At 27.3% G+C, this 20,737-nt stretch overlaps 1 protein-coding gene across 1 annotated transcript in view; it reads left to right on the top strand.

Moving 5' to 3' along the window:
• The window catches only part of LOC111635697 (peripheral plasma membrane protein CASK-like), a 137,162-nt gene that overhangs the window by 44,452 nt on the left and 71,973 nt on the right, over positions 1-20,737 (top strand). Inside the window, exons 13-16 of the mRNA XM_023380739.1 lie at positions 1,961-2,137; positions 11,878-11,911; positions 12,871-12,956; positions 18,242-18,310. Of these exons, the coding sequence (XP_023236507.1) occupies positions 1,961-2,137; positions 11,878-11,911; positions 12,871-12,956; positions 18,242-18,310 (366 nt within the window). The remainder of the gene's footprint in view (positions 1-1,960; positions 2,138-11,877; positions 11,912-12,870; positions 12,957-18,241; positions 18,311-20,737) is intronic.

Here is a 20,737-nt window from a genome sequence, read left to right as displayed (position 1 = left end):
TAACATTTATCTTACAAATAATTAAAAATCATCCAAGTGTTAAAATTTAATAATAGATTTTCTGTCATAAATTGTTGTTCTACTGTAATTGCTGTACAATCTTGAAGATGCTAACATAAAATTAATTGAAATATTTAAATTTTTTACCTAAGTGTTATAAATTAATTAAACCTAATACTGTAAACATAATATTTTTTAAGATCTGTTTATAACATTTTTTTAAGCACTGTAGTTCATTAATCTAAGTAATTTAATAGTTTTAATTGTCTCACTATTAAAATGATTTTTTTGTAGTTTATTAGTAATTATTGTAGATACTACATTTGAAGAAAAATTTTAGAAATTTATGTTATATTTTACATATTTTTACCAACACAAGCATCATCATTGTAAAAAAAGTACAAGAATAAGTTCTTTGTTTCACATAGTAACTGCTATAGTTTATCACTTGACCATCATACACAACCCTGTACAGCAGCAAAAAATATTTATTAAACTGGAAAAAACTAAGGTTTTTAATCATATTTAATGACCTTCATTGGATTGTTGTTTGAAAAATTGAACATTTACAAGTACTAATGGAAATAGAACAGAAATGTGCAAACACTGAATGTGTTTAATTATAAAAAATAAAATGAGATAGCAGATTATAGAATTTTTTATATTTAAAAATGTTCAGTATTTGCATATTTCTGTTCTATTTCCATTAGTATTTGTAAATGTTTGATTTTTGGAACATTGACCTAATGGTCATTAAATGGAACTGAAAATGTTAGTTTTTCCAGTTTAATAAACCTTTTTTTGTTGCTGTACAAGATTGTGTGTAGATGATTAAGTTCTTTGTTTTACAGGAATCTTTTTATTTACAAGGTTACCAGTTATATAATACAAGACCTTAAACTCTGTATCTAGAAGATAAATGTTATGCATTGATTAAATGTCTTAATTTGTTTTTATCCTGTATCTTAAATACAGTTTATAACTGTTCTCTACAATTGCCAAATTCCTAACTGGATGCATCTCATTAAAACTATACAAGACTCATTTAATTTTGTAAAAATATTTATTGCCTTGTCTTCATTGAAATAAATTATGTGCAGTTTTTATAATCAAAATGATTTCTAAATTATATAATTCTCTTTATATTTGGAGATGTAGAAAATATTAAGAATATAATAATTTTCTAACATTCTGAAAACATTAATTTGATATGATAAACATACAAATATTTAAAAATTTACTGTTTTGTCTTAAAATCTTAAAATAGCAGAAAAACAAAATTAATTTTCTTGAGATTTTTTAACTCTTTTTCCTGTGGACTTCAAGAAGATCCTTCTTCTCATGTCGGTTGTGGTTTGGCAAGGCCTGCAATGGGCACGAGAAACATTAGATGGTGATGACAGATGGTAACCCAACATATCTGGGATGGACCATCCTTGAAAACATTCTTAGGGTTTTTCAACTTTCTAGATTCAATTCTGGGATCCACAGAGTGATAGACTCTTTTTTCCTGTAATCACTGTGGGTTTGGCCAGCCTGGAATAGGGATGGTTGGGTGATGAAGGATGGGACCTGACATATTCGGGACAGAGCACCCATAAAAAATTTCTGGGGATGCTATCCTGGATTTGATGCCAGATTTTCCAGAGTGACAGACTGATACCTTAATTGCCTCAGCCATCTGGCCAAATGATTCTGATTAGGAATTTTATTATTAACCTAACAGTTTATAAATTGATACTAATTTTTTATTTTATATATATTTTACTTATTATATCTTCTATCAGATGAAATAAGTAGTAGTTTCGATCATTTAACACTTGTCTTATTTGCTGTAGCTTCAGTAGTCTTAATGACATTCAAATATTAATAATTTTATAAGTTTAAATGTTTTTTCATTTTATAAATCTGAAATATAATTATAAAAATGAAAAATTAAAATTTTTGTATTATTATTTAGGCACTTCTACAAGCCCATGATGTTTTGGCACATGAGGTATATGGGAAAGATGCAATTCAACTTATATTTCCTTATGTGAATGATACTAAAGAAATGCATGCCGAAACTAGCATTGAGTTGGAAAATGTTACGAGAGTACGACTTGTGCAGTTTCAGAAAAACACGGATGAACCAATGGTTAGTAGAAAGCTGTACAATGTAATATCATAATCTGTTAGTGTGATATTAATATATAATCTATATTGGTATAATGTCTGCTTATTATAAATTAGATGTTAAAAGTAAATTTTAAATAATAATAAACATATCAGTTTGTTAAAATCATATAAATTCATAAGAGGAATGAACAATGAGCAGTGGCGGATTAACCACCAAGCTGAATATGCTTAAGCTAGGAGTTCTGAAATGGAGCCCAAGAATAAAAAAAACAAATAAGCAAATAGTTTAACTGATATTTTATTACACTGATACACTGATGTGTTATTTATCTTATTTAATGTAACTTAATGTCATTTTATTCTATGTCGTTCTATTTGAAAAAGGCTAGGATGGGAAGCCTTACTAAAGTTCAGAGTATGGGATCAGGTGCTAGTTAATCCACTATTGACAATCAATCTCTGTGTATTTCTTATTTTGATTCTCTTCATTTATCTTCATTTTTTAATATAAAAGTGATGGCTTTATAGTGGGACAAGTGAGTGATTCAAAAATGAATTTCTCAGAATCATGATTCATATTAATCTGAATGTGAAACATTAGATATTTTGCTAAAAGAAAGTAAAAAAAATCAAATTTTCTTCCAATAAATATTTTTGTAATGTGATAAATATTGAAATTTTTAATAGAATGACATTTTATTTTTAAATAATGTTTAAATATTGTTGCACAAAATTGACAGCACCATTTATTTCTGGACATTTTTATGTGTTCGTATATTTATAAACACAAATATTCCAATCTGACAAGGAGACAATGTCCAGAATTTAAAAATTGTATTCTATTTTAATGTACTGATGTTACAGTCAAAACCTGTTTTTAGTTAGAACGCGTTTTAACTAGTTGAAACTAGTTTATACTGAATGTCTTTGTTAAAACCCGTTTTGTCTAGTTGAAACTGGTTTATACTGAATGTCTTTGTTAAAACCCGTTTTGTCTAGTTGAAACTAGTTTTAACTCAAATTCATTTTTGACTACAGTAAATTCTAGTTTTAACTAGACAAAACCGGTTTTCTCTAGTTAATTTACTGTTGTACATGTTTTGACTTTAGATAAAACTAGTTTTAACTTTTAACATTAGTTAAAACTAATTTTAGCTACATAAATATGTTTGGGGGAAATAAAGTTATGTATAGTGATTTGGCGGAAGATGCCTAACATTTTGCTTATGAAGAGAATTACAGTGCTAATTTGAGTTTAGGAGCTTTCTAATGAAAATATCATATTCTGGAGTATGTCTTTCAAATAAAAGTTTGGAGTTTATTTTAAAAAATTCTATACTGTGTTTGCAATGACGACTTTTTCACTGTCTGGCATTTTAAGCATCTCACCCCAAGTATCTGGGTGAGATGCCAAATGCCATTAGGGTAAGATAACAAATATAATTGCTTAAAATTAATTTTTGAATTTCTTAACCAAATTTAATTTATTGCATATGTAGTACAAAGTACTTCATAGTAAGTATAACAGCACAGTATAAGTATTGTTAAGTTTCCGCCCGTTCTAACGTGTTCTATAGCTAGCTGAAAGCTTTTTTCAGTCCAAAAACTTTTTTGAGAAGTCCTTATATAATTTCTATGCATATCCTGCAATAAAACGAGAAAACAAAAGTTTATTAAAAATAGGCATATTGGAAATCAATTAACAAAAAATAGGCACGTTACCCCAAGAAAAATGTGGCATATTTTCCATTTGTTGGGGTAAGATGCCTAGTAGAGTCACGTGCTCCAGCATGTCCGATCGGGATCGGCGGTAGCTGACAATGGAAACTTTAGAACCTTAACTACATCACACATTAATTGTTTTTAGCAATTTTTAATAAATTCCATTTTAACTTTTAGTTTAAAATTATTCTAGAAACATTTCACAACAAAAACTTCGTTCTTATCTAGCTTTTATTCTTCTCGGATGTAGAAAATGAAGTAACGGTAGCCAACTACAGCTTTCCGCACTCAATATTGGCCCAACGATTCATCATACAAATACATGACAATATGTGACGTCACCGTTTGAAAATATCAAAAATTAGGCATCTTCCCCCGCTTACCATCTTACCCCGAATCACTCTATGCGTTGCAGTCAAACCAGTTTTTAGTTAGGATGCGTTTTAACTAGTTAAAACTAGTTTATACTGGATGTGTTTGTTAAAACCCGTTTTGTCTAGTTAAAACTAGAATTTACTGCTAGTCAAAAATGAATTTGAGTTAAAACTAGTTTTAACTAGACAAAACGGGTTTTAACAAAGACATTCAGTATAAACTAGTTTCAACTAGTTAAAACGCGTTCTAACTAAAAACGGGTTTTGACTGTAACACTGACATAGATTGCATTGTTAAAGAAGACAAAACTACTATCGGATGTCCAAAAAGTTACTGTGCAGTGGAAAAAGTTTAAGTGGAACATCTAAGCATCTGGAAATTGCTGGTGAACCTTTTTTTCATGGTATCTGTAAATTTCCATTGTTATGAGACACATGCTTCATCAAGAATATTTGCCACTCAATCAACCCTATTATCACTTGACCAATATGGATCTGCACTCTCACTCTCGTTTATTGCAAAGTGGAAATATGGAACATACATCTTACAGATGCATGTCTCTTATGGAATAGCATACATATAACTTTAATGTCATTGCAAATTTCTTGCTACACAGTAACTTTTCAGGCATCCTGTATAATAAATTTAAATTAATATAGTATTAATTTTAAAGAACAGTATTTGAATGCTATTTATTAGTTTTGGAAGTATTTAAGGATTATATAATAACAAAAATAAAGGATTTAAGGATTATACTTTCTATTATATAGTATTTAGCATTAATGGAACTGATATTTTCCAAATTTATTAAATTATTACATTAAATGATAAAACTTAATAAAAGTAATTAATTATTAAATTTTATTTTATAATTATATTTATAATTTATTTTATAATTTTGTCATTTGACTTTCAATATTGAATTGTAATGAAGTTAAATGTTTTATAGTTTTTAAGAATTTAATATCTTTTTTTATACAAGTTGGTTATACAATTCTATTTAAATTGTTAAAGAATGTCCTGTAAGCTTAACTTTCAGTATTAGCTTTGAGAGAGTGTCCTGTCAGAACAATAGTGTAATTGTACTAGTAACTGATATTACTAAGTCTGTTTCAAGTTTGATATGTTGAGAAACATGTACAGTACTTGTAAATATAAACTTTTCTTTATATAAAATACCATATTGAAAGACGAACTTTTACTTTATTGATAGCTAGTTTCAGGATTATTACAAAAAATATTTTTTTGTCAGTTGTATACAAAATTTTAATAATTACAATTCACAGTTAAAATATAATCTATAATTAAAAACAAATTTTTAATATTTGCAGCAAGGGTGGCCAACCATTGTCATGATAGGAGTCTTATATCACCTATCAGAAATACATGAGAGCCACATTCTCTATATTATGTATATAGTAAATATCACTGTTACTTAATTGATACTCTATGACTGGTAGGACAATCATTTAACTCCTTCAACTTTATGAATGTACCCTTAGCTTTCAGTTACTTTCTTGAGGTTAAGTTGTTAGTTACACTTATGATCCATCTGTATATCATACTATATAATAATCAGAAAACTTATAAACATATCATATATGTATAAGTAATATGTACCAAGTTTATAAAAAGAGACTGTTCAAGTATATACAGTCACAGTAAGGGTCTAGAAGAGCTGCATGCAGTTTGCAAGCCTAGTTTGGCCACTGTGGGTTTATACTATCATTAATTACAAATAGAATATTTCTTTAAAAGATTCTTTTCTAAAATATTGTACAGATTTGATCAACTTATTCTCAACAGTAATATTTTACCAACTAACTGATGTATTGAAATCTAATTCAAAAATGAAAGCCTCGATGGCTCTCCGTTGGAATAATGATTACATTATACGTTTTTATTTTAATTCTCTAACAGTAGATAATGCAGCTGAATATTTTTCACGTTTAACTGGTTTATTTTAAAATTTATTATTTATAAATGCCAGTAACAGGTACAGTTACCCTACTTTCTATTTAATTTAAATATTTATCTTTAATAATCAAGTATAATACTAGATTAATTTTTTTATGATTTCGTAATTTATGATTTCAAAATTACTCTTGAAATATTACATTTATGTTAAAAAAAATTCATTAATAATATGTTTTTATTTTCTCAATTAATTAGATATTTCTCTGTAATGGCATAATTACATTTGTTGGTCTTTTTTTAAGTTTTTCTTATGTAATTCTAGTATTCTAGTATTATGTAATTCTAGTATATGTAATATTATAAGTTTTTCTTAAGTAATTCTAGATTTCTAACAGCACTTTTCATAACATACAAGTCATACTGTTACATATTGTTTTGTATTTAGTTTTAATTTTAGCATTTTTCATGTAATTTATTTTCTTGTCTATATTATTAAATCATTAAAGATGAGAATATGGATGTTGCTCAAGGCACGTTTCCCTGTTTTTCGGATGACGTTACTCAATTACCTGAGAATTACTTTAGTTACATAATCTCATATAATAAATATGTATTACTATATTTATTTTTATTTTAAAGTAACAAAATTGATTGCTTTGGTATCGGTGGGGTGCTGCAGCACCGTAAGCAGCCCCTGGATGCTCATCAGATATTTTGTTTCCTGTGATATTTTATTTTTGTTACTTCTAAATAATATCCTATTGTCATAGGCTCCTTTAATTGTAAATTGTTTTTTTTCTAAATTTTATTAACTTGACAAACATTTTTGAAATTGTCATCAGTTATACAAGTTAGAAGGAAGAACACTTTAATCATTTAATTTTTCAACTCAAATAAATTAAAATTTTTTTTTTTTTTATTAGACTTGCCGGAGGAAATGTTGAAACTAGATTTTTGAAAGATTTAATGACAGAATATTTTGTTGTTGCTATCCATCTTAAATACAATCAATAATTCCAGTGTTTGATATATGTTATTTGTCAAAGAATTCTTGTTATATCTTGTTATATGATATACTTTCTTTATTTTTTTATATAAATGTTNGTATGCTGTTATGAAACAATTATGTTAAATCGATATAAAAATGTACACTATCACAAACAGACATGTAACTTGCTATATCAGTATTGGTCCAACCATAAATGTGTTATGTTTGTAGAAAATAAAGACAAAGGTTTTTTGGTCCATACTTTTTCATTATTATATCTATTTTCTACAAACCTTTGTCTTTATCAATATAATAGTCTTAATTTGTATGTGTGTGTGTTATAACTCATGTTGTCTTTGTCCAATCCAGATAAAATTTTGCTCAGATGCTTTTTATGTTTCGGCTGAAAGTATAGGCTACTTTATTTGAAGATATATATATATATATATATATATCTTCAAATAAAGTAGCCTATACTTTCAGCCGAAACATAAAAAGCATCTGAGCAAAATTTTATCTGGATTGGACAAAGACAACATGAGTTATAACACACACACATACAAATTAAGACTATTATATTGATAAAGACAAAGGTTTGTAGAAAATAGATATAATAATGAAAAAGTATGGACCAAAAAACCTTTGTCTTTATTTTCTACAAACATAACACATTTATGGTTGGACCAATACTGATATAGCAAGTTACATGTCTGTTTGTGATAGTGTACATTTTTATATCGATTTAACATAATTGTTTCATAACAGCATACATGATAACATGATAACAACCTAGGATATCTTCAATTAAAAATTGAATTATGACTATTTACAAAAGTTATAAAATTTTCGAGTTTATCTTTCATCCTTTTAACACACCACAGAAGTAACAGTATATTGGCAGTAGCAGTTATGATCAGAAATTGTAACCATTGTTTTAATGTTAAAGGATGCCGAATCCTCAAATAAAAGGTCGGCGTTTCGATCATTTTTAACTTTGTGTGTTTTCTTTATAATTTATCACGTGTTCTAAAGAAGTTTATTCAAGCCAAAATACTGTTACTTCTGTGGTGTGTTAAAAGGATGAAAGATAGACTCAAAAATTTTATAATTTTTGTAAATAGTCATAATTCAATTTTTAATAATTGTTTCAGTTTTACAATGAGAAATGCTAAAGAGTGATAGTGCACATTTTTACATAAATTTGATATCTTAATACTGGTTGTGCTCTGCAGTACCAGGCCTGTACTTTGTATGGCAATATAATGATTGATTTGATTGATTGATTGCACTATCCTAACCAATCAAACAGATAGTGTGTTTGTTACATTGTTAAATTTGTTTAACAAAGTAATATACTATATGAATTTTTTTATGAGACTGATACATACAAAATCTGTAGAAGGTACAAAAATTGAATATCTCATATGACAAGTTTAAAATATTTCATATACCAATATTTATTCTCATTCAAAAATTTACATTAAAATTAATGATTGAGAAAAAAATTTATTAAAAAAATAAATTTTAATATTAAAAAATGGCATAGTTTTTTATAATCATTAAAGTATTGATTTAATTTTTGTACGTCAAACATAAAAGTTTACTTTTAAATAAAAGCACATAATTGGGTGCTTAGATACAATGGACACAAAATATCAAAAACTCCAGTAGCATTTTTTGAAGAAAACTAATGTTTTCAACTAGTTTTAGTAATCATACTGGGTTAGAATAAAAGAGCAAGAATTTGAATGTAAATTTCAAATGTATTGAACTTGCATTTGCTTAGTTGCAGTGTGATCGTCATTGCTGCTGTTTACAAACTACACCTTATCACAAGTATGGAGTTTTTTGAGGTTGATCAAACAAGGATTTCACTTGTAAACAGCAGCAATGATGATTAATGTTGTGTCCAATCAAATGCTTGTTCGATATGTTTGAAATTTATGTTTCAATTCTTGCTCTTTTAGTAATTATCCTTGGGTTAGAATAAAAGAATTTTGAATTTTTCTTTGAATTGTTAAAAATTACTTCTATTAGAAAAAATTTATATATTATTCATATATATATATATTTAATAAAATAATATTTATTTACATAATATATATATATAAATATTTACATAATATTTAACTTTTTGTTGATGATAATTTTTAAATTATTTATTGTATGTTAGTAGAGTTTGTAGCATTCTTTCTTATTTAGCATCTGAGATACATGCTTTCTATCTGTCTCTACATCTCTTGAGTTCACCATGTTCTGCCCAATTTTCCTTCATGTCATCACTTACTCTATTCAAGCAAATAATATCTGTGTNATTACATAAACCGTATAATCGACTTGTAATGAATTGGTGTTATTGCACTGTTACGGAAATCTGATCACTTTTAAATAATTTGACGTAAATATAATCAATTTTTCTATATTTATAAACGTTTATGAGTAGCTGTAAATATAAAATACTCTTTAAACTTAACGAAGAAAACAGTAAATTCATTAATAAGAGAATGGAAACAGTTCATAGATTAACCCAGAAAAGTGTTGTCGCAAACGATGTGCCTTCTCGAATAGTAATTCAAGTTTCAATACAAATAAGTGGAGCGAAAGCATAAGCCTATATGAAGGAACACGTCTCTAAATGGGAATTTACACAATTGCACTATTTGTTATACTACAACAGTAACAGATGCTGTCCTAATACTATTATGGTAATCAGGGTTTATTCCAACTATTCGGGAGTCGATGATGGATCAAGAGCTCTATAATTGTTTGAGGAACGTCAATCTGTTTGTCTTTCATCGTGGAAAACTAACATCTGTTGAATAGTACAGATAATTAAATGGACGAGAAATTGTAGAATAAAAAAAATAAAAAGAAAAATGGTATAAATATTATTCCAGTAAAATGTCTTTCTTTGATCGAATATCGAGTATCTTTAGCCATTTTGATTAAACTTCTAACGTTCTAAAAATGTTCGATTACATAAAGACATAGCAGTACAATTTTTAAATTTAAAACATTTAAATTCACTAGATATTAAATTTACTGTTAAAATACAAATATTTTATACTTTTATATATATATATATTTTTTCCTTTTCCGTGTTTAAACTTTTAAAATAAATGATATAAACTGAATTTCTTTAAAAACATAACATCCACATATATCATTTTTTTAACCGATAAAAATAATAAATGTCAAAAAGAACTTGCTTGTTCATCTTTCTGTTCTCGTTTCTCGTCTTAAAAAGCCAAAATGGACGAAGATTTCCATTTTGGGGTTTGTAAAATAAAAAAAAAAAAAAAAAAAAGAAAACTAATTCTAACCCATTATTCTTTCAATTAAAGTTTCTTGTCTCAAAATGTATTTACAATAGAATTTCCCAAACACTTAATTTGTGGAGATATATGTGGAGACTTATCACACTGTTATAGGAACATTACAATAACACTTTGATGTTTGATAAGTAACCTTTATTACTGGTATGCATTTGTGAACTGCTGGGGAGGTTGGCGGTCTCCCTTTCCGGTGAAAGGTCGTTAAACCTGCTCACTGTCAAGATGGCTTAAATGTTTCTTCTTCCCTTTCCCGCGGTAACGGGATTTAATTGTTCGGATCGAGTGGAGGAGGGAGGAGTGCCGTTGGTAAGGTGACAGGCGATATACGAGTAAACTGAGGACACCAATTTAACAAGGAAACAATGATTTATTAGCTATCTACATAGACGGTACAATAACTATTATCGAGGGAAATTTCTGAGTCCTTAAAACGCGAAGGGCCGAGAGAGAGTTCACAAAAATTTGTTCCATACCTCTTTAGGTTGATAGGTCTCTTGAGGAAATTATATTTTTCTCTTTGAGGAAAATAATAGACGTAGGACACAATATTAAAGTGACGGCAGATGAACGACTCCCCGAGAGGGGGAAGCAAGTGGCTTTTATAGTTTCGTCGTGGGAGAATGGTCATGTGACCAATTGTTGTGAGGTAAAAGGTACTCGGATGGGTCAAAGTTGTCCCCGGGCCCATGCTAACTATCAACTTTGAAGTTGGAATGTGGGATTGTTTTTGAAATGGACGGATGTTTACTTTGAAAGAAAGGGGAGATTGGAATTTTTCCCTTTTTTTAAGTTAGGTTTTATTTTAGAATTTAAAGGAAAATTTAATTGGGGGTTTAGAAAAATGCGGGATATTAATTGGAAAATTCGATAAAAATTCCAGATTTCACACATTTCAGTCACAAAGACCCCTTTCAGCTGTATATGAATATAATGATAACTACAACAGATATAAATTTTAATTTATATCTGTTGTAGTTATTATTGTATTCATGACTGAAATGCATACCAATAATAAAAGTTACTTATCAAACATCAAAGTGTCATTGTAATGTTTTTAATAACAGTGATAAGTCTCCACATATATCTCCACAAATTAAGTGTTTGAGGACTCCTATTGTGTCTAACCTGTTATATTTTGTGTTATAAGTTATACAGTTTTTTTTTCTTCTTTTAATCATACTGTTTTTATTACTGTCTATTTATTGTTTATGATAAGCATGTAGATTTCTTAATCTATGTTATTGAAGAGTAAATATATAGGATCACATTAACTGTAGGGTATTAAGGACTTTATTCCCAGTTTCTACCATGACTGTCAACAATGAGGAAGTTTTTACACTAGGCCCAATTTCATTATCTTACAAAACTTTTTAGAAGATACAAGTATATTCTGCTTATTTTAACTTTGCCATCTTTATGCAGATTCTTGTGTTAAGAATAGACAGTGATGCTCAAAGTATGAGAGATTAGGGTTCCATACACAACGTTTCCTTTAAATATTTCTTTAAAGGAACATTTTCTTTCTTCCTTCTTTTGAGACACCACTTAAAATATAGCAGGAACAATAAATGTCTTCATTATGTCCTTTCATACACCTTAGGAACAAAATTTTCCCAGTAAAGCTTCTGGTGTTTTTTCTGGTTTTTTGTCCTTGTTCTATTTTTTAATATCAATGCCATCCTGGCCAATGTGTTAATTAATATATTTTTATTATTTTATTTTGCCATCACCTTGGAAATTTTTAACTGCTTTTTGCATGTTATGGTGGATGAGTAGCCCTAATAAAATGTTTACTTAATAAGGAAAAAAGTTGTGTTCCTGAGGTATGTGAAAGGATGTAATAAAGACATTTATTACTTATTTTTAATATTTTTAAAATAATAATGTCATCCAGGCTAATGTGTTAATACAGACACCATCTACATATATATAGGTGTTTATATTAACACATTATATATTGTTTATTATGTATTAACACCTATATATAGCTACTACCACAAGAATGCTACCCAACAGACTGGCAGAACATCTGGATGACATTACACACAAGAAGAACATCACTAAAATTGTCAAGGAAACTTTGGATCATGTCTGAGCCCAATATTTATCATCAACAAATCATTTCATAAAGCAAACTTGTCTTTTTAATACTATTTAAATTTCAGTTTTATTTATGATTAAGATTATTATAATAAAGTTTTTCTTTAAATGATAAAATATTGTAAACTTAGTAAGTTTTTTTAAGTAAACGAATGGAATCAAACCCTTGGAAACATCGTCAATTGTATTGAATAAATTGAGATTTAGTTAGAATTTAGATAAAATGACAAATTTGAAATTATGTGCAAATATTTATTAATACATTTCATATTTTAATTTCAAATAATTAAATTAATGACTCTTTTTTTTTATTAGCCACTCTCCATGTGGGAGATGAAATCAAAGAAATTAATGATGTTAGTGTTGCTAATCAATCAGTAGATACGCTTCAAAAAATGCTGGTGAGTAAATTTATTCAAAATGTTTTTTGAAAAATTTGTGTTAAAATTGTACTTACTTTTTACAAAACTTAAGTAAAAATACACTGAACTATATTTTCTATACCATAACAGAAGTTGAACTTGGGTTTTATCTATAGATCATTCTGCTGCTGGCCACAAGTGGTCAGCTTTATGAATGAATTTATCAAACCTAAAAAGATTGAATCAAAGTTTTGTGTTGTATGGGTATTGGCTAAAAATAATAGGTTCATATATATAAACATTCAATCCATTAACCTGAATTTTAATTAAAATCAAACAATCTGCCAGATCATAGGCTTTATTAAGGCTAATTTTAATCACCATACATAAAGTAATTTGTTAATTAATAAACTGGAACTTTTTAATAAACACTGGCATGCACAAAAAACATCTTTCTTACTTATTCTCACAAAGTTTATTCTGAATTGTAAGCATTTTTGGCTGCATTTAGTGGCCTTCTTGAAATAAAAAGCTGTTCCGTCTATCAAACAGTCAACATTTGAAAAGATTTTTTGAATGTTTGATATATGGAACAGCATTTTACTTGAAGAAGGCTTCTAAATGTGGCCAAAAATGTTTGTAATTTACAATAAACATTACTGGAGTAAGAAGGTTTTTTTTATGAGTGTCAGTGTTTAAAGAAATTTGACTAGAGGTACGTGGTTAAACTCCCATCTTGTGATAAATTTATTAATTATAAGTAAATTCATTTTTAATTTTAATTTATAAAGATTTGGAATAAAAGAATTGGTCACACATCTAGTTAAATTACTTTATAAGAAATTTTTAAAATTATTCTTATCATAGTTTGATAACCTAGTAAATCATTTGGCCATAAATTAAGTTTACATGTTAAGTATAATATATAATAACAAGTCATTTATATTCACATTAAATAAACAGTAATATATTTTTAAATAATAATTTATATGTAATGATAAAAATTTCAAAGTCCTTTTCCAGCCTAGGATGGTGTTTAATGTTGTTAAAAGTTTTATAAAAATATAGTTCAATGTTGTTTAATTAATTAAAAACATTTGTGTAATAAAGAATTGATATTTATATTCAGACAATTATACATTCTTATATCAATGTGAAGATTGCTTTTGTATTCTTATGAGGAACAAATTCTAGTGAGTCTTGTGGATTATGGAACTTCCAGATAACCAGTAATAGAAAAATCCTGACATTTAAGTCTGTACATATTAGCACACACATAAGCAGAACAAACATAATTGGATTAAATGAACCCCATATAGTATCAATGCACTTTTTGGAAAACTTTTATAATGTCTTTTTACTTTTTTGTCTGTTATACATAACAGAGGGAAAGTATGGCAATCGGTCAAAAAATGACCCAAGATTTTTACATTTTTGGACTCATGACACTTTGAAATTTTGAGAAATGCCAAATAATTCAGGGGTAATTTCTATATGTACGGATGTTTGTGTGTGTGTTTTGTTAATCCTGTTTGAAGCTTAATAACTCCTGTGCTTTTTATTGAAAATTTCTGAAATTTTGCAGGGAATTTTGTTTATTAGGGGATTGATGCTGTTAAATTTTGGTGGTTAGAGGTTAAGGGACTCTCCCTTGACCTCTAACCACCAAAGTGGAGATAAAAAGGGTCGTGGTTATCTCCAGTAGGGTTGGACTTAATGACGATGTTGCTTGTTATTACCAGTTGCAATTTTTTATAAAATCCATCCTTACCCTGAAAATTAAAGCTCTTTGTCATTTTATAATAGTTAAAAATATAAAAAGGTTTTTTAATAAAATAAGATTACAGATGATGGCACCAAATGTTACCGGAAAAGTTTAGCAACTTGTTGCTGAATTTTTTCTTGTTTTATTTCTCGCTTAACTTTTTAACTCTTCCACAGTGCATTTCACATTACAAAATTTTAAAAAATTATTCCTAATTAATAGAAACATTATTATTAATACTATATATTAAAACAAAAAAACAAAAAAGTATAGTATATTTTGTTTTAATGAAATAAATGGAATTCTGTGATTTGCTATGATGTGAATTTTATGTTTGTCTGCAGGTATAAACTTGTCTACTCTGAATTATTAACATTAAACTAAATAATTAATTACCAGATAGATTATCTTTAGAAAATTATATAGGCAATTAAATTTCTAACCTAAGTATAGCCAAATAAATCTGGCAGTTAGATATTTGACTTAAGATTTTTCTTTCTCATTCAGATAGTTAATGAATTGTGGTGATAGAAAATTTTTAAAAAATTTTAGAATATGGATAATACAAAACACACACACAAATAAAAAATATGAATTTTTTTAAAGCAAATGCTCTGCCGTATTATCATGCTAGATAACCTAATAATATGGCAGATCATTTGCTTTAAAAAAATTTGATTATTGGATTGAATGTTAAAAATAATTTAATCAAAATAATTTATTCTATAAATATTAAAACACTAACCTTTAACTTCAGCCAACAAACCTTAATATCAGAATGTTTTCAAATTTTACCAGGCCCTCTTCAATGCTTCTAAATGCAACATCTTTCAAAAGAACATTTTCTGACACGAATATTATCTTGGATTTTTTAAACATAGAGCATGCCGGTGCACATTAACTGAATGATCCTTTGAAATTCAGACATTGGAACTTGTAAACAAATGTCTTTTTGGAAGATAGCATATTCTAATGGAGGAATAACATTTAAAAGAAAACAAATTTACATGGTGTATAGTTCAAAAAATGGTGTATAAAAACAAGTAGTATGAAATCAAAATTCAAAATAAACAGTAAATCAAAATGACAACAAAGAATAAAAACTAATCCAAATTTATTATAATTCAAACAGAGTTTTCCAGGTTGTGAAAATGAAATTATGGTTCTTAAAATTAATGCACTCACTCTGCTTTTCTTTCAGAAAAGTAAATTTTCAGATGTGTCAGGGACTTTAAATTGCCTTTTTCTCTTACCAGACAGATTAAAGAAGCTTTATTAAACAGAACTTTGGTTCCAGGTTTCAAAAATGATGATATCTCTATATAAATGTTTATTTATGAGATCCAGTATTTAAATTTCAAAGGATCAGTTTGTTACTGGAATGCTCTATATTCAAAAAATTTCAGGTAATATTTATGTTGAAAAATGTTCTTTCAAAAGATGTTCCATTTAGAAGCACTGAAGATAACTTTTAGCCAATTTTCATATTACTAATTACAATAAAGCATGACTTTTAAAAAATAATCATTAAATTCTAAGAATCTCTGGAGTTGCCAATATTATTTTGAAATCAAATATTACCTAATGTGTTTCTGGCTACATATTATTATCTGTCTAAAATGCTTATTTTCAAGTAGCCAAATGTTTAAATCTTTCAAAGAGGAATGTTTTTATTCTATTTTAGGATAGCTTCAGCTTCTTAACATACACAAGTCACTGTTCCAACTGGATTCAAACATTTTTCACATATCAAACAATATTTCAAAGCAATCCATTTTCAAACTTTGTCATTTTTGATGGATTTAACAATAATTCAACTATACATTTTCACTCTAATTTGTTAAAATCAAACCTGACCATAAGCAGTGTTAACATTGCTTCCCAGTTCAGCTAAAAGTGTTAAATTTCACACTTATATTACACTTCCTCCTTCATTCTTCTGTCTTGCAATCCTTTAACTATATCCTTCTAATTTATTGTTTCTAGTACTCTCATCCATCTGGTATCCAGTATTTTTAAATCCTGTGCATTAATGATGCTTAGATGCTTTTGTAAGAAGCAAATGAAACATTGCTCCAGAATTTGTGTATTCTTAATGTCGTATCAGCTTCTAAGTACAACAGGATGTTTCCAACATACTTCTTCTTTTCCTAGGGTCAATTGCATTAAAACTGATCTGTCCATGGGGTATGGGTAATGAATTTGAAATGTTCTTTGACCCTGAGATTCATTGACCTGAAAGTGGATCCTACGTAGAAATATTTGTTACTCCGTTTGCTTAATTCAATTGCGTAAATTCCTGGCTTTTTAACGTTTTCTGTTTTAATTATCTGTGTGATCGAGGGTATTCTTTTAATTACTATTTGGATGTTAAATTTTTTTGCTAGCAGTGTTATCATTTTTGATATAGTTTTGCTGGATACTATACAATGCTTTTTAACTTCTTCATTACTTTTATCTGAGTTGTTGTTTTTCTATGTGCCTCTTCATATGGAATCCTGCAAAAAGTGATATAGGGGTTGATAAAAGCTTTTGGGTTGTCTAAATCAAACAGATGGACATAAAAAGCAAATGACAAATGAGGTAAAAAATGAGGAAGTTAAAAAGAATTGCATAGTATCCAGCAAAACTATATCAAAAATGATAACCCTGCTAGCAAAAAAATATAACATCCAAATAGTAATTAAAAGAATACCCTCGATCACGCAGATAATTAAAACAGAAAAAGTTAAAAAGCCAGGAATTTACGCAATTGAATTAAGCAAACGGAGTAACAAATATTTCTACGTAGGATCCACTTTCAGGTCAATGAATCTCAGGGTCAAAGAGCATTTCAAATTCATTACCCATACCCCATGGACAGCACAGTTTAAATGCAATTTTCCCTAGGAAAAGAAGAAGTATGTTGGAAACATCCTGTTGTACTTAGAAGCTGATATGACATTAAGAATATACAAATTCTGGAGCAATGTTTCATTTGCTTCTTACAAAAGCATCTAAGCATCATTAATGCACAGGATTTAAAAATACTGGATGCCAGATGGATGCGAGTACTAGAAACAACAAATTAGAAGGATATAGTTAAAGGATTGCAAGACAGAAGAATGAAGGAGGAAGTGTGATATAAGTGTGAAAATTAACACTTTTAGCTGAACTGGGAAGCAATGTTAACACTGCTTATGGTCAGGTTTGATTTTAACAAATTAGAGTGAAAATGTATAGTTTGAATTATTGTTAAATCCATCAAAAATGACAAAGTTCGAAAATGTATCGCTTTGAAATATTGTTTGATATGTGAAAAATGTTTGAATCCAGTTGGAACAGTGACTTGTGTATGTTAAGAAGCTGAAGCTCTCCTAAAATAGAATGAAAATGTTCCTTTTTGAAAAATTTAAACATTTGGTTACCTGAAAGTAGGCATTTTGTACAGATAATTATTATAAAACATTAATATTTAAAAATAATAGTTATAGCATAATTGTTACAATAAAATATTAAATACATATACATAGATGATGAAATTGTTAAATTATAATATAAGATTTAATTAATATTTTAGAGAGATGCAAGAGGCAGTGTAACACTCAAGATTATTCCTAGTTATTATAGTGGTCCAGCATCTTGTGAGGTAACATTTTTATTCTGTAATAATTATTTTTAATTCTCATATTTAATTTAAATAAGCAATACAAAACATGAAAAACATCTTATTTATGATGAATTATAAAACATCCTGAAATTAATGTTAGGTTTTTTTGATCAGCAATTTCAAACAGATATCAATGTTTCAACAGCTGAGGCAGTTAACACATCAGCCTAAACTCTAATCCCCAGAGTGTAAGCTGATGTGTGTAATTCAGCAATCTTAGGATATTATCATGAGTAATCTGTCCTGGATATGTTATGTCCCTCACCATCCAGCCATCCCATTATGAGGCTAAACACATGATGGGTATGGAAAAAAGTTTGTCTTATTTAAAGTATATTTGCTGGTATATTTTTGAAGGTTTTGTTGGTGTTATTTACTAATATATAACCAATTGTGGGAAGATTTAGGTCTTTCTTATTGGCCATAGGGCAGAAAAAATTAAAAACAAAAAATCTAACATGAATCTTTAAAATGTATTTAGCAATTTTACTTAAAATTCTTTATTTTTAAGTCATTGTTATAATATTTTTTTTAAGTTAAAGAAGTTCTACATAATTATTTACTTGTCAAATATTAGTTTACTATTTTTTTTCAGCATAAATTTAATTTCGAGTTACATTATTTGAAAATTTTTATATTTAATTAATCCAAATTTATTTTCAGGGATGTTTTTCATGATAATCATACAATTATAATAATATTATTAAATTAATTTTAACGAATTTTAATATATTTAGAAAGGTAAAATCTGCAAACTTAAAATGAGTTATTTGAAATGACATGAAACAAGTTTTTGAGAAGTAATCGCATCATTTATTACTTTTGTTTTTTCCTAAAATTTAAGATTTTCAAAATATCCATTAAATGTATCATTAAATTATAAAAATTTCAAATATTATTTTAGCTAAATTAATTTTAAATTTTCTGAGTGTAATAATAATTTAAAGTTTATTTTATCTCAACAAATGTAATCAAAATATAATCATCAAAGGATATTTATACAAAAATTTAATTATATTNATAAAAATTTAATTATTAATTATACTATTAAAGATATTTTTTTAATTTGTTTGGAATTATATAGATTTAAATTTGTTGTTTTTTTCTTAGATAATGGCACAATTTAATTATATAAAAAATTTTCTAATTATGGTTTTGAAAAAATGAGATTTTATTATATAAATAAATATTCTTTTTTTAAATCCAAATTAATTTTTTTTTAAAAGTTTATATGATATAATTTTTTGATGTGAAAAAATAAATGTACAAATTCTGTAAAATTAATTTATTTGTGAATAACAGAACAGGAAATTTCAATTACAGAATTTCAAATATTAAAAGATTTTTCAGTTTTAAGTATTAGTAAATATAGAAAGTATTTACAGTGTATACAGATTTTAAAGTGGTAAAATTTAAAATATTATATGTTCATTTTGTTGATGAAAAAATAATATGAAAAAATCTCAGTGTTAAATATTACATGAGAACAAATGGCACCAAGCACATTTATTAAACATTTTATTATTTTAAAATATAAGCAATGTCTTGAGGACAATATTTGCACCTGAATACAACAAACAATTAATGAAAACCATTAAAATATGTATTAAAACAAATTATTGAAGAAAATAAAAATATAATCAGGTTTAAATATTTTCTAAGCATAATAGCATAAACTTAAGACATTAAAGAAATTATTAATAAAGAATTTAATTGTTAGAATAACTATAATAACGACTAAAAACTAGAAAAAAAATGGGTGTATTAATATCTCTTGATTCTTATCAAAGGATGTTAATGATTAAAAATAGCATGTTAACTATAAAATATCATTACACATTCAAGATTTAAAAGTATGAAAAGTAATATTGTTAATAATTCAAAATAAAATAACAGAATGTGTAATAAATTAAACTAAATTAATTAAGATAAATTATAACATTGAAATTATAAATGTGGATAAATAACCAGTCAGGGCAACCTTCCATGCTGTTGCTTTAAACTGGTTATTTATTAATCCACTCTTATGTATTGGGAAACGAATTGTCATGGAATTAGGATGGACACGTGTATTTACCCTTGGAGCAAAAATTTATATAACAATAGCTCAAATCCATGAATTTAAAGGAATAGAACTAATATATATTTGTGATTTTCTCATTGTACTTTAATAGTTTTGATGATATAAACAAAACACCAAATGCTTGCTGAGCTTATTACTACAGTTGTCCCTTGATAATCCGACAGGTATGGGACCAAAGGTGTGTCAGATTACCAAAAGTGTCCGGATTACCGAAAATAATTACCTATTTCGCATTGTTTTGCTAGCAGTAACTTACAATATTCTCTACTACAACTGTTCGAACAGAACTGCTCACATAAAACACACGAAATGTGTGTCATCGA

This window comes from Centruroides sculpturatus, unplaced genomic scaffold, assembly GCF_000671375.1.
Source record: "Centruroides sculpturatus isolate CEXI.00-Female unplaced genomic scaffold, Cexi_2.0 scaffold1047, whole genome shotgun sequence".
Classification (NCBI taxonomy): Eukaryota; Metazoa; Arthropoda; class Arachnida; order Scorpiones; family Buthidae; genus Centruroides; species Centruroides sculpturatus.
Note: the sequence above shows the minus strand (reverse complement) of the source record. Positions and strands in the feature narration are given on the sequence as shown.